The sequence below is a fragment of the Babylonia areolata genome, chromosome 14 (genome assembly GCF_041734735.1).
Source record: "Babylonia areolata isolate BAREFJ2019XMU chromosome 14, ASM4173473v1, whole genome shotgun sequence".
Taxonomy (NCBI): Eukaryota; Metazoa; Mollusca; class Gastropoda; order Neogastropoda; family Buccinidae; genus Babylonia; species Babylonia areolata.
The window spans coordinates 12,745,175-12,760,338 of record NC_134889.1 but is presented as its reverse complement, the minus strand read 5'-3'; the positions used below and the strand labels follow the sequence as shown (position 1 = coordinate 12,760,338).

At 43.6% G+C, this 15,164-nt stretch overlaps 1 protein-coding gene across 3 annotated transcripts in view; it reads left to right on the top strand.

The window, feature by feature from the left end:
- Nucleotides 1-15,164, top strand: part of LOC143289823 (uncharacterized) — a 135,687-nt gene that overhangs the window by 17,758 nt on the left and 102,765 nt on the right. For all 3 annotated transcript variants that reach the window (XM_076598998.1, XM_076598997.1, XM_076598999.1), the window contains exons 3-6: nucleotides 734-849; nucleotides 5,044-5,124; nucleotides 7,275-7,383; nucleotides 10,883-11,069. In XM_076598998.1, coding sequence (XP_076455113.1) covers nucleotides 734-849; nucleotides 5,044-5,124; nucleotides 7,275-7,383; nucleotides 10,883-11,069 — 493 coding nt within the window. The remainder of the gene's footprint in view (nucleotides 1-733; nucleotides 850-5,043; nucleotides 5,125-7,274; nucleotides 7,384-10,882; nucleotides 11,070-15,164) is intronic.

Here is a 15,164-nt window from a genome sequence, read left to right as displayed (position 1 = left end):
AGAAGAGAGATACTGGGGAGATTGGTAAGTTGTTAGGGAGAAGAGAGATACTGGGGAGATTGGTAAGTTGTTAGGGAGAAGAGAGATACGGCGGGAGTGTGCCATCAGAAACGTGGTACTCGAGTGTGGCAATTTTGAACTGGATCCTGAATTTAACGCGTAAGTCTTTCTTTAGGTCCACAGTACCGCACATTCCAATGCATGGACAATGTGAGTACGATGGGTATCTTCAGTAAAATATTTGACAAAATCAGATTTCCAGTTGCATACAAACACACTGTAAGCATCGTGAATGATTCGTGATTGCATGTGTGAAAAGATAATCTCTGGGAAAGTGTGTGATGTTTTGTGGAATATAATGTAGGCCAACCAAACAACAGGAGTTCATATTTTGGGGTTTTCAAACTCATGTTTCTCATTGATGGAGATATAAATAAGCCGAGAGGTGAATCAACACTAATTAATGTTTGCACATTTCGTCAGCTTTTGTTACAGTATGTTCATCACTTGATGTTGCATGCTTTTGCCATGCTTCAAAGGGCCAAACTAATTGTTCTTGTTTGCTAGTTATTCTGCCTCATTGATGTACCAAACATGCCGAGGTTACAATATGTTTTGTTAAGTTTCACCAGCATATCTCTAGCACGTCAGAAACATGTACTGGTGCCAAACCGGCCATTGAACTGAAGTATGATTATACCACATAGTTGAAACTGACGTCATCGGTTTCCAGAGACAGTGGATACAAGAGCATGTGCGGAAAAGAGAGTGTGCCCAGTTTCTGACGGTAGAGGAAGCCAAATTTGAACTGGATCACCCTCGTATGCACCTTGCACATTCTCTTGGCACGTGAGTATCTCTTTTGACGAATGTTTGTTCTTTATTTTATTTTATTTATTTTATTATTTATTTATCCTTTTTTCTTTGTTTTTTTCTTGCTGTCCCAGCATCTGCACCGTTTCAGTGGCATTACTCCCACACCGCTCATTCCGAGTCACCCTATACATCCTATAGGGCCACAACCGGGTTTATCTGTCGCAGTGCCAGCGTTGGCAGTCCGCAGGGAACCATCGATGTTAGGTCGCCAGGAGGCCACACACTAGAGGAGACCCTGCACTGCTGCTGAGTCACTTCAGTGGTGTTCAGTGGTGCCTGTTCGGATTTATCGCACTTAGAACACCACCTACTAAGCCCCCTACTGACGACAATGATGGCTTAGTCGCAGAGCAAGACTGAGCATCCGTCCCCGAGTTGAAACCGCCACCACGTCCCTCCAGCAACAGCCCCCATGAATCTGCCGACAGTGAAGACATTGACAGGATTCACCCCAAGTACGGAAGTTGGGGGTATCGAAACTGAGGTCGCCATGACAGCAGGGCATGAAAGGCCACAGAATTTGATGATGATGATGATGATGAAGAAGATGGACGATGACGATGATGATGACGATGCTGCTATGGATGTCCATTTTGGTTTGGGACTACGTGACAAGGCTGTAGTCTACGCTTCCTGCCATAATGATATCCCGACATCAACCAGGCCTGAGACATATAGACACGTGCAGCGTTGGTCAGGAAATTAGTGCAACACATCCAAAGACGCATCCGTGAAGTGGGTGACACTCGACTGTGTGGTCCCAGTCTCCCCATTTAAGCCCATAGCACACTCAACTTTGGGTAGGAGCCGAAAAAAAACACCTCCGCTAGGATTCGAACCCGCGTCCTCCCAGCCGTCAGTCCGCGACGCTAACCACTCCTCGGGCTTGCCACCCATTCCAGTGTGTGTGTGTGTGTGTGTGTGTGTGTGTGTGTGTGTGTGTGTGTGTGCATTTGCCCCCGTTCTGACCCCTTATGCCCTCCACCCAGCATTGCACCCCCTCCTTCCACCCTCTTCCTCCACATCCCCAAAGTTGTAAAAGATAATCAAATAACTGTTCAAGATCTGTATGTGTTTAACAGTCACTAAACACACACACACACGCACGTATGCACGCACACACACACGCGCACACGCACACACGCATACACACACACACACACACACACACAGTAAAAAAAAAAAAAACTCAAACACTAGAGCATTCATATCCACATTCATCAATTACTGCTTTAACTTTAATCTATCATCTGATACAGTTTGCTCAAATTCTGTGAGATAACCTAACAGAAAAGAATTTTTGGAAGGCAGCTTGTCTGACAGAACATCAATTTATTTTGTGAAAAACAACAGACAAGCTAACCGACAAAGACTACGACAAGACCATGTCACACGGCAGGCTAAATGACACACCCTTCTCTTCAAATAACCTCTATCATCATCATAACGACTTGATGGACCGAAGTTCTATCATCATCATAACGACTTGATGGACCGAAGTTCTATCATCATCTTAACGACTTGATGGACCCAAGTTCTATCATCATCTTAACGACTTGATGGACCCAAGTTCTATCATCATCATAACGACTTGATGGATCCAAGTTCTATCATCATCATAACGACTTGATGGATCCAAGTTCTATCATCATCATAACGACTTGATGGACCCAAGTTCTATCATCATCTTAACGACTTGATGGACCCAAGTTCTATCATCATCATAACGACTTGATGGATCCAAGTTCTATCATCATCTTCACGACTTGATGGATCCAAGTTCTATCATCATCTTAACGACTTGATGGATCCAAGTTCTATCATCATCTTCACGACTTGATGGATCCAAGTTCTATCATCATCTTAACGACTTGATGGATCCAAGTTCTATCATCATCCTAACGACTTGATGGATCTAAGTTCTATCATCATCCTAACGACTTGATGGATCCAAGTTCTATCATCATCCTAACGACTTGATGGATCCAAGTTCTATCATCATCCTAACGACTTGATGGATCCAAGTGTTCCACAAACCAGCTTAAAAAGGTAAAAGGGGAAAGTTTTTTGTACACGTTGTCAGCAACTCTCACTGTCGTCTTTGATACCTTTAAAACAAAAACAATATTGACAAAAATGATGCATTCCAGACGCTTTGTAGTAGTTGTTACAATCAAACTGTATGAGGTTAGACCTGCGAGATCACGTCATTTTTTCGCAGTTGGTATATTATCTTTCCCTTCTTTTCTTAATATACAAAGTATACATCGTCTTTAGTTTCATGACAAAGTTTACATTTTCTATTTTCCGTACTGCTTTAATCTTCACATTTCTTTGTTCAAGATCATGCACACTGATATAATTATACTTGCAAACTGCTCTCACGTGGTGTGTTCGAATCTGCATTGAGTGCAATCTTCCTTGTAAAATTTTAGTTCGTAAGTTTAGTGTTTCTTTTTTCCCCAGAATACAAACATATTCACTTTTACCTCCTTGTTTAGTATTGCGAACTTATTGTTCCATGGCACGACCAACATTCATTCACTGATGACTGTCATAGCTGGTGCATGCTCTGTACATGTCTGCAACCCATCGAACGCTGGCATGGATTACATTATTTTGTATTTTGTATTTTGTATTCCTTTTTATCACAACAGATTTCTCTGTGTGAAATTCGGGCTGCTCTCCCCAGGGAGAGCGCGTCGCTACACTACAGCGCCACCCATTTTTTTGTATTTTTTCCTGCGTGCAGTTTTATTTGTTTTTCCTGTCGAAGTGGATTTTTCTACATAATTTTGCCAGGAACAACCCTTTTGTTGCCGTGGGTTCTTGTACGTGCGCTAAGTGCATGCTGCACACGGGACCTCGGTTTATCGTCTCATCCGAATGACTAGCGTCCAGACCACCACTCAAGGTCTAGTGGAGGGGGAGAAGATATCGGCGGCTGAGCCGTGATTCGAACCAGCGCCCTCAGATTCTCTCGTTTCCTAGGCGGACGCGTTACCTCTAGGCCATCACTCCACTTATCTTTTACGTACGTACTTTATCTTCTGTATGCGTTTATAAACACGCAGAATGACCAGGTACAAGCTTATCTGCACACGGTGCTGACCAAGGAGACCAAACAAAACTCCATCTTTCACTCACCAGGGGCCGTATTCAAGGCAAACTTAATTTAGTCTTATCAAGTTACCCTTGACATGGTAGTGATCCGCAAGTACAATTAACATTGAAGGTTAAGTTAACTGCGTATTCAAGACACTCGCGGTGCACCCTTCAGCAAAAACCATGTTACGAAAGGATCCGCCATATTTACCTCTGCTTCGTGGGAGTCACCCGTGGAAGGTAGTATGGGCAAATTCGCCTTCGGGTTTGTAGAACCGCGGGTAGGCTCTTGTTTTCCTGAATACCGGATATTGTTTACCCTCAAGCAGTTCGCCTTCTGTCTGGCAGATTACCCGCAGACACACATTTTACCCACAGGCACGATGGTCTCTTGAATACGGACGGGAATCCAACGGTGCCAGTTTCGGCCACCACACCTGTCTCAGTATATCTGTCTGTCTGTCTGTAAGTCTGTCTGTCACTCTCTTTCTCTGTGTCCCTGTGTTCTTTCTGTCTCTGGTGCTCTCTCTGTCAATATGTATGGTGCTCTCTCTACAGTGCTCTCTATCTCAATCTAAGTCTGTCTCTCTCTGTCACTGGTGCACTCAATCTCCCTGTCTCAAAAATGGTTTGTCCCTACTTACAGCTACAAACTGCATGGTTAGATAGATATATTGAACATTTTCATCTCTTACCAGTCATGGAGTCTGTTTCAGTGATGGATGCAGGTGTTTGGTGGCCTGTTGGTTGGTTCCAATTTTCTTCAAGGAAAGAAGTTTATTTTGTTGTTTTGTTTCAATATTTACTTTCACCATATTCATTTGCATATTCTGATGTTTTGTTGTGCATGGCCAATGATAATAAGTGTCAAACTGTTAAAAAAAAAAAAGAAAGAAAGAAAGAAAGAAAGAAAAGAAAAAAAAAGATTTTCTCTCTGTCTCTGTCTGTCTCTGTCTGTCTGTCTGTCTGTCTGTCTCTCTCTCTCTCTCTCTCTCTCTCTCTCTCTCTCTCTCAGATATGTACGCTACATGTTTACAGAGCCCAAGATATTATTTTGTGTAGCAACAGTGAAGCAGACAAGGCACTGTGTAGATGTGGGAGAGAGTACCGTCACCATTGGGAACAAAGCCCACAAAACACCAGGTATGGCATGAACTGTTCTTTGTTTTGCTTGGCAAATGAAAAGCGCTTGAGCCATCTCGTGAGCACATACATTCTCTTCAGCTCATTGTTTTCAAAACTTCTTTCCAGTCGAATACAATAAACTAAAGTTTTCATCATTTTCATTTTAAATATCACTCAAATAATGGTGCTTTATGTACATAATTAGCATGCTGTTTATCTTTATGGGAAATTAACATTAAATATAATTCATGGAAAAAGTACCATGTGTGCACTCCTCGCCCTAGAATTAATCTCATGTATTCTGGTGGTAAAGTAACTATCGACTTCCGGAACAGCTTTAAGATAAATCTGCTTGTGTGTCATTTCAGAAAGCGTACCAAAAGTAACGGTACAGTTATAATCAGTTCATGCAAATGTGACAAATTATGTGTGAACTTTAAGTAAGTCGATAATATTATTTTTTGGTCTTTAAAAATACACATGCATATGCTTTTTGTCTGTCTGCACCTTTATGTCGACGACTATCAGCTTTACCAAATACCCATTTAACCTCTTCAGTGCCCCATAACTGACATTTCCGTGAAGTTCTGAAACACTTGGAAGTGCTCCATGACAAATAAATCCGAGTTGGACATAATAGGAAGGATGGTTCATTGGACGAGAAGGAAGGCGGTCATGGTTTGCATTGAGGGGGAGGGGAGAGGTAGTTGTAGTGCAAGATGTTGCAAAAAAAGGAGGAAAAGCTGTGCAGGAAGCCAAGTGTAGCTGTGTGGCTGACATGGAGTTGAAGTTAAAGACAAAGTGAGGGGGCGGGGGGAACATGGAGTTGAAGTTAAAGACAAAGTGAGGGGGCGGGGGGAACATGGAGTTGAAGTTAAAGACAAAGTGAGGGGGCGGGGGGAACATGGAGTTGAAGTTAAAGACAAAGTGAGGGAGGGGGGGGAACATGGAGTTGAAGTTAAAGACAAAGTGAGGGAGGGGGGGGAACATGGAGTTGAAGTTAAAGACAAAGTGAGGGAGGGGTGGGGAGTGATGAAGGGGATGGAACAGTATCCTGCTATATTGTGACACGTGGTCAGCGTGGCTTTAGCAACACATGCTCAAATCAAAGACGGGATCAACTGTCGCCTGTTGGCGAGACATGAACCGTACTCACACGCGCTGCGTGGAAAATGGGTCGTTGTTTTCCTCTTCGCTCTTCGGGAGGGTGTGCAGAACCACTTTCGTCAGATTTTCGTCGGTACTCCCTGGCTATTTTTAGCGAGAACCGCGTGCGTGTGCACGTCTCCATTTCCTTTTTGTCCAGGTCACTGAAATGCTAAAATTTCGTTGTGGTAATCGCTGTTCTTTCGAAAGGATTTTGAACATTTTCGGAGACTTCTTTTTGCAAGTTTACAAGATATATTTGATTTTCTGATTACACCGGTTATTTGCTTTAATCTTCTATGTTTACTTTGAGCTGGTTTCCTTGTCATATTTCTGCCATTATGTATTCAACCTGATCTGCCCAAAACATGTCCGAACAAAAGCAGTGCATACTCAGAGAAGCCAGTTACGGTCGTGGGCTGCTCGGTCGTCATATGACATACTTCTCGCTCTGCGAGCGACGAAAAGTCCGCTACGAAACCGGGCTGCACACCTTCCCTATTGTCTAATAGTGAATATAAAGTAAGTGGGCATGGCACAAGCAGACGTGGTAGTTGAAAGATGTGTGTGTGTGTGTGTGTGTCTGTGTCTGTGGCTGTGTCTGTGTCTGTGTGAGAGAGAGTGCATGTGCACTGGTGCATGAAAGAGTGCATGTGAGAGAGAACTTGTTTAGAATACCAGAAGTTTGGATCATGATTCTGGACCATATGTGTACTTAAGGTATGGAGACAAATTTGTATTTTCTTTTTCATGTATTTTCTTCATTTATCTCGGCTGCTTTTACTGACAATCTGTAACATGTGTTCAGAAATTATCTAAGTTAATACTATCAGAAATTGATAGTTTGTTCAATTTGCTTTCAGAAAAAGTATTGGTTATGTATATTTTCTGGCAGTAGTTTGCCTGCTCTATTTGTGTGTGCTAATATTACCCTATGCAACCAAAAGCTGCCTAGCAAACAGGAAGCACAAGCCAGAATAAATGCATGGCACTGAAGGGGTTAACCAGAAAGGACTGTGCAGGTCAAGAGACTACAGACTGTTCAGCACGGATGTTCCCACTGATGTGTTCTTGGAAATCGTTCACTCTAAGCTCAGCAAGACACAGCCCATTTCCTACTCCCCGAAACAGGTTTGTATTACATTGCTGGCACTCGGGAACAAGTTATATATAATTGTACACAGTTAACAAATTCATGATGAAAAATAAACAAAATAAACATGTGCACAGTCACCAACCCCCACACTGTCGAGTGGTGACTGAAGCACAAGGTCGGCTGAAAACAGGAAGTGGCAAGAAGGGGCGTGTGGGGGGGGGGGGGGATAGAAGGGAACGGACAAAAGAGGGAAGACAGGCGTTCGCGATCAAAGATTAAGGAAGGGGGTTGTCACCATCTGCTGCAGGCTCATTCATGGCTGATGAGGTCAATTCGGGACAGGCAGGTCCGTCCGCAGCGTAGTCTGATCAGATTTTGATTTAGCTTTAAACTAATTTAGTTAAATTTTCTAATCCAGCAGTTCAGCTGATTGAATTCATAAGAAATAACATATCAAAATGCAGAACAGTATCTCGGGTTTGGGAGAAAAACTGAATAAGAAAAAAAATCAGCTACTTTTAGTGACAGTTTGTCCTGCGGAGGTAACCATACCCTGGTGTTTGCATCTTCCCACACAGAGGCACGAAAATTTGAAATGAATGCAGCACAACAGCTGAGCATAGATCTGCCTGCATCAGAAGATGACACCATCCAATTGTAGCTGACAATGTAGACCATAACAACGTCACTCTGGACGGTCTAAACAGCATTCATGGTATGGAAATTATAACTGTTGCGACTCAAGGGAAACAGGAAAGTCGCCAAGATGAAAGATTATCATTGCTATTGGACGGATTAGAATCTACTTCTACAGTTCAGAGTGGAAGTATTCCTCAGCACTGGTCTTCACAGACCTGCCAGAGATGTCTGTGTAAGATCCAACCAGCCACTATGAAACAATATGGAGCATTCTTGGCCACTGAAGTCTCCCCTGCCTGCCTGGAAGGGGATGGCGCAAGATCTACATAGTGGTGACCATGTAGGAGTGTCTCAAGTCTGCTTCATGCTCATGCTTAGTCATTCGGATGAGACGATAAACGCGCTCTCCCTGGGGAGAGCAGCCCGAATTTCACACAGAGAAATCTGTTGTGATAAAAAGAAATACAAATACAAATGAATCCGGGTGACATGTCCTGCATCTACTCCACTCTGAGATTTATGACATTCCAGGCAACGATGTACAGCATCAAACCAGTGCTTACTTTTGACCAGCCACTGTACCAGAAGGCGCTGTTGATTGTCTCCAGTCAGAAAGTCGTCAGAGAACTACAGTCTATAGTTCTTCATCTGGGAACATTCCATCTGCAGTTGAGTTTTCTCGGAAGCAGTGGATACCTGATGGCTGGTTCTGGTCTTCAAGAGGTACTTGAGCTTGTTTTTGACCTAAATGCAGTTGTCCACATGTTAAATGGCAAGGCAAATGACCAGCAGCTCGTGATCACCTGCTTGTGGATGCTGCTGTGTTCATTGCTGATGCCTTTCATGTGCAGTTGATTCTGGTGAAGAATCAGCAGCTCAGCCTGGTAGCAATCCTCCATCAGAGGAAAACCCAGCTGATAATCTGGAGTCAGACATCCTAATTGTCCTTTCCTGAAGCATTTGTTACCACTGGAAACCCTGATCTGGATACAGTGGTAGAGGTTTTGGGGAAAGGTATTAAACGTGAAGGGAGTGTTGTCTCAGAGGAAGATATTGTTCAAGGATTTCTGCTAAGCTAGAGCTGTACAAAAAACAGTGTCACGGAGCAGAACAGGGAAGTTTTGGCTCATCTACATGGACGTGGTTGCAATTCTTTGTCGCTCGATCAAGGCTGAAAGGAAAGGAAACTTCCTTCTTCACCTGTGGTGCATCAAGGATGCCATAGCTTGCAGCATCAGACCACAACAATTACTTAAAATCTACCAGACTATACTTGCAACAGATGCTGATGCTGGAAAAGACCCATCCTGATTTGTATCAACGATTCTTGGAGGGTCATCACAGCATCAAATGAAGTGACTGTTACTGGGCTGGCCTATCACCAGATCTTGTGATACAGCAAGCTGGCTAATGGAGAACTTCAATTTTTTTTCCTGCTGATGGTAAGGCCGAAGTTCCTGCTGGCAGTGGCAAACTTGTCGACGCTGAGTTGCATGTCAGCTTCAGATCCAGCGTTGATGGCACAATCATCAGCAAACAAAAAGTCTCTGATGATGTCTGTCATGATCTTGGTTTTTGCTTGAAGCCTTCTGAGGTTAAACAGCTTGCCATCTGTTCGGTACTTTAGGCTGATTCCAACATCGCCATCTCTGAAGGCATCAGTAAGCATTGCAGAGAACATGAGGCTGAAAAGTGTTGGAGCCAGGACGCAGCCTTGCTTGACACCATTTGTGAATGCAAAAGGAGCAGATGTTTCGCCATTGTCCTGGACTCGAGCCTGCATGCCTTCATGGAACTGGCTGACCAAGGAAATAAATTTCCGAGGGCATCCGTACTTAGCCATGATCTTCCACAGACCCTCTCTACTCATGGTGTCGAAGGCCTTGGTCAGGTCGACATAGGTGGAGAACAGATCATCATTTTGCTCCTGACATTTCTCTTGCAGCTGCCTTGCAGCAAACACCATTTCGATGGTTCCGCGCTCTTTCCGGAATCCACATTGGCTCTCAGGCAAATGACCTTGGTCAAGGTGTGCTGTGAGGCTGTTTAGTAGGATCCTGGCAAGTATCTTGCCTGCGATGGAGAGCAAGGAAATGCCCCGATGGTTATCACAGGCTTGCCGGTTCCCCTTTCGCTTGTACAAGTGAATGATAGAGGCATCTTTGAAATCCTGGGGGATCGTCTCTTCTTTCTACATGAGTGAGTACAGCTGATGGAGCTTCTCAGTCAGCACAGTGCCTCCATCCTTGTAGACCTCTGCTGGTATGAAGTCTGAGCCAGGTGCTTTGCCACTGGATAGCAGACGGATTGCTTTCTGGGTCTCAAGAAGTGTTGGCGGATCGTCCAGTGTTTCGTTGGTGGGTACTTGTGGGAGACGTTCTATGGCTTCATCATTTATGGATGAAGGGCGATTTAAGACACAGCGGGTTGGGTAATACAGTGTGGATGGCATATCATGATGGGGGCATGTGTCATACGATGTAGGATGTCCTTTGATAAAAACAATTGATGTTTTGTATCCACTGAGTGCCAAGTTCATTTTGTACTGTTTTTCTGATGATCATAAACTGCCTCTTTTGACAGCCTCAAAGTATGCTGATTGTACAGAACGGTTTGAGTCAATGAGCCTGTTTTATGCAGCACCAGCTTTTCATATTTTGTATGTGTCTGGAGTGAAAGGATAATTAAAACTTGAAACTTGTGTCTGTACTGAGAATACAATGATAATATTCGCCCACGTTTGTGTATATGGGTGTTGAGGTGGGGTGCAGGAGGGCTGGTGTGGTGCATGTGCGGGTGGTCTGGCAGGATTTCATCCCCATAAATATAAAAAGAAACTGAGTTTTAAAGTACATCAATACAATATGCATGTGCTTATGTGTGCACACAAAATAGGTGATTCGACTGGCAGCGGACACGGACCCGAGTGTACTGCGTCATCTGATTGGTCAGATCTGGCATGTTCCGAAGGCCAGTTTCCTGGTCAGTCTGTACGGCAGTTGTGAAGGGGTGGACAGCGAGAGGAACCTGCCAGTGTCAGCAAACCTGCACAGTCTGCTGCATGTTCTGTCCAATCCTGGCAGTAAGTCATCCCTCTGTCTGCCCTCTCTCACTCCCGCAATATTCTTACATCCATACGCACATGCAGGCCCGCAGACAGACATATACATATTAATTTACACAACACACACATACACACACACACACACACACACACACATGCACACGCACACACATGCGCGCACACAAACTAGAAAGCTGTTGGAAAGCTCAGGCAAATGTTCTTTGAAAATTTGAAAAGATTCCTTAAAAAAAAAAAATTTAAAAAAAAATGGGGTGGCAGAATCAGAGGTCGAGAGAGCGCAAATGTCAAACCCTCAAAAATACCAACGGAGTCCAGGGCTTATGGAACATAACAACACATTCATATGGAAGCTAGTAAATGTAGAATATGCCAGTCTGGTCATATTGCAGTTAATTGCACAGAATATGCCAAAATTGCGAACAATCTATTAACTTCTCTTGACAACAGCGAAGTGTCAGTTCTCTCACTCCTTGACATTTCGGCCGCTTTTGATACTGTTCATCATCAGATTCTCCTCAGCCGTCTGAGTCGCACTTTTGGAATCTGCGATCTTGCTATCTCATGGTTCCGTTCTGATCTGTCTGACCAGTCCGATGTTGTTTCTGTTTGCGGTCTTTTATCCTCCACTTCAGTTTGGTGTGCCACAAGGCTTATTGCTTGGACCCAGTTTGTTATCTATACACAACCAGTTTCCACCTTTGTCAATCATCATTCATTGTCCCACCACAGCTTTTCCGAAGACAACCAGCTGTATCTGTCAGGACCTCTGTCTCTCCTTCCCTCTCTCATTGACTCTACTCAGGCCTGCATCTCCGATCTGAAGACATGGATGACTACGAGGGTCATTCAATAAATAAGGTGAATTTTTCGGTATAAGGACTTCTAATACAGATAGAAGCTTACTTTTTTTTTTAGTTTTCAACGTAGTCTCCCAGCACTGTCACACACTTTTCCCATCTGTGCACAAGCTTCCGTATTCCCTCAGCGTAAAAATCTTTGGACTGATGTCTCAGCCAGTCGCTCACAACACTTTTGACTTCATCGTCACTTTCAAACTTCGTGCCTCTCGTGAACGCTTTCAAGGGACCAAACAGGTGAAAGTCTGAAGGGGCAAGGTCTGGGCTGTAAGGGGGATGAGGGAGCAGTTCCCAGCCCAGCTCGTTGATGGTCTGCACCGTTCGGGCTGCTGTGTGAGGCCTTGCGTTGTAATGATGCAAGATGACTCCTTCTGACTGATGACCCCTGCGTTTGTTCTTTATGTCTTTCTTGACCTGCCTCAGCAGTTCACAGTAGTTGGCACTGTTCACAGTGCTTCCTTTCTCAAGGAATGAAATGGTGATTGGGCCTTGCATATCCCCCAAAACGGTGAACATCACCTTCCTCGTGGACCGCTGGGACTTGAACTTCTTCTTCACTGGAGAGCCTACGTGCTTCCACTCCATGGACTGCCGTTTGGACTCAGGCTCATAGTGCCAAACCCATGTCTCCTCACATGTGACCACCTTCTTCAGAAACTCATCACCATCCTTCTCATAGCGGCAGAGACACTGCTGGGACAACTCGACCCTCCTCTGTTTGTGCTCTGGAGTAAGCATCTTTGGCACCCACCGGCAGCTGACCTTCGAGTAGCCAAGGTCATCATGGACAAATTTGTGTGCTGTCCCAACAGATAAGATCAAAGTCCTTGCAATGTCATCCACTGTCACCCTTCTGTCAGACTGAATGAGGTCATTGACTGATTCGATCACCTCAGGAGACCACTTCTGTAGGCCTTCCAGGCCTGTCTTCATCCTCAACACTGCTCCGTCCTTCTTTAAACAATTTAGCCCACTTGTAGACATTTTTTCGGCTGAAACATGTGGAACCATACACAGTTGACATTCTCCTATGAATTTCAACTGGTTTGCACCCTTCAGCAACCAAAAACTTGATAACTGACCGCTGTTCAATCCTGGAGCATGCTTCTTGGTCGACCATCTTTGTTAATCGCCAAAACTCTCAAAGTTTTTTTTAATCTGCAAAACAAATTAAATCCATGTGAAAAAGAAGTTTAAAAAGAAAAGAAAAAAAAAGTAAGCTTCTATCTGTATTAGAAGTCCTTATACCGAAAAATTCACCTTATTTATTGAATGACCCTCGTATAAACACGCTAAAAGTAAATGAGGATAAAACTGAAATCATGATTATCATCCCACAGAGACTTTGCCACTCAGTCTCTCTTCCTACCTCAGTCTCCCTCAGTGGTACCGACATTCCTCTTTCCTCTTCCGTCCGTAATCTTGGTGTCAAACTCGATCAGTCTCTTTCCTATCAGCAGCATGTTGCAAATATATGAAATTGTGTTACTTTGAAATTCGCAGAATTGCATCCATTCGTCATCTCCTGACTGAAGATGCAACCAAACCTCTTCTCTTTGTCTTTGTGCTGTTCCGCCTGGGTTATTGTAATTCCCTGCTTGTCAGTTCACCCAGCTACCTCACTGCTAGACTTCAGAGAATCCAGAACCATGCTGCTCGTCTTGTCTTTCGTTCCTCTAAATTTGATCATGTGTCTCCTCTCCATGCTTTACACTGACTTCCAGTACAAGAAAGAATTATTTACAGAGTTGTCTCTCTCTGTATCAAGTCCACTGAGGCTTCTGGTCCAGAGTATCTTTCAGATCTCATTCATCCTTACATACCCTCACGCTAACTCAGCTCTTCTGACACACACCTGCTTAGGATCCCCCCTGTTCGAATCAAAATGTATGGCCAACAGATTTTTTCACACCAAGCCCCCTTTCTTTGGAATCAACTTCCTCAGCCTCCCCGTCACTCATCTTCCCTGCAGTCTTTCAAATCCAGTCTGAAGACCCATCTTTTCCCTTCCTGAATAATTCTCAACAGCTTATCCCTTTCCAGTATGAACGAAAATGACCAGTGAGTGAGTAAGTGAGTGTGGGAGTTTCAGAATTTGTAGATTGTATTTTTGATCGTGTACCAGTTATGATTGTGTACTATGCCTTGTGTGTGTACATGCGCGTGTGCTTGTGTGTGTGTGTGTGTGTGTGTGTGTGTGTGTGTGTGTGTGTGTGGTGGGAGAGCGTGAATAATTCAGTAATAATCTGAATCTTGTGGGGTTTTTTCTTTTTGATATTTACGCGTGATTTTTCTCTTTGTAAACACCTAGAGCTTATTTTCAAGATTAGGCGTAAATGCTCTTAATACTACTAATAAGATTAATGATAATAGTATCAGTATCAGTATCAGTAGCTCAAGGAGGCGTCACTGCGTTCGGACAAATCCATATACGCTACACCACATCTTCCAAGCAGATGCCTGACCAGCAGCGTAACCCAACGCGTTTAGTCAGGCCTTGAAAAAAAAAGAAAAAAGTATATATATATATATATATACAGAGAGAGAGAGAAGCATACATACATAAATAAATAAATAATAATTATGATGGAAAAAAAAAGATAGTAGTAATGAAAATAATGATAAAATAATAATAATAATAATAAATAAATAAATAATTAAATAAATAAGACAACAATGATGATAAATAAGCAAATAAATATAAAACATGAAGACACACATTCACACATACACCCACACATGCATAACAGATATGCCCCAAAAACGCAGTTTCATAGATATGAAAGCACAGTCAAATACATATGAACGTACATGAGCTCCAATACACACACACACACACACACACACACACACACACACACACACACACCACAAATTTCCCTGCACCTCCTCTACCCCCTCCTCCACACACTCGGAGTTTCTAGTCTATGTATCGCAGCTTCCACGGCACACACACCCACACACACACACACACACACACACACACACACACACACACACACACACACACACACACACAAACACGCACACGCACACACACACTCACACACACAGATGAACACTTACTTGTACAAGCACACACACACACACGTCCATATCTCCCACCCCCAACCCCACACACATATATACAAAGATATATATATAATATATACGTTCCAATATCCTGATGCTCCCACAGTGTAGGCATGCATACACTCACATACCTCATCCTCTATCTCACCTCCTCCCTGCACCC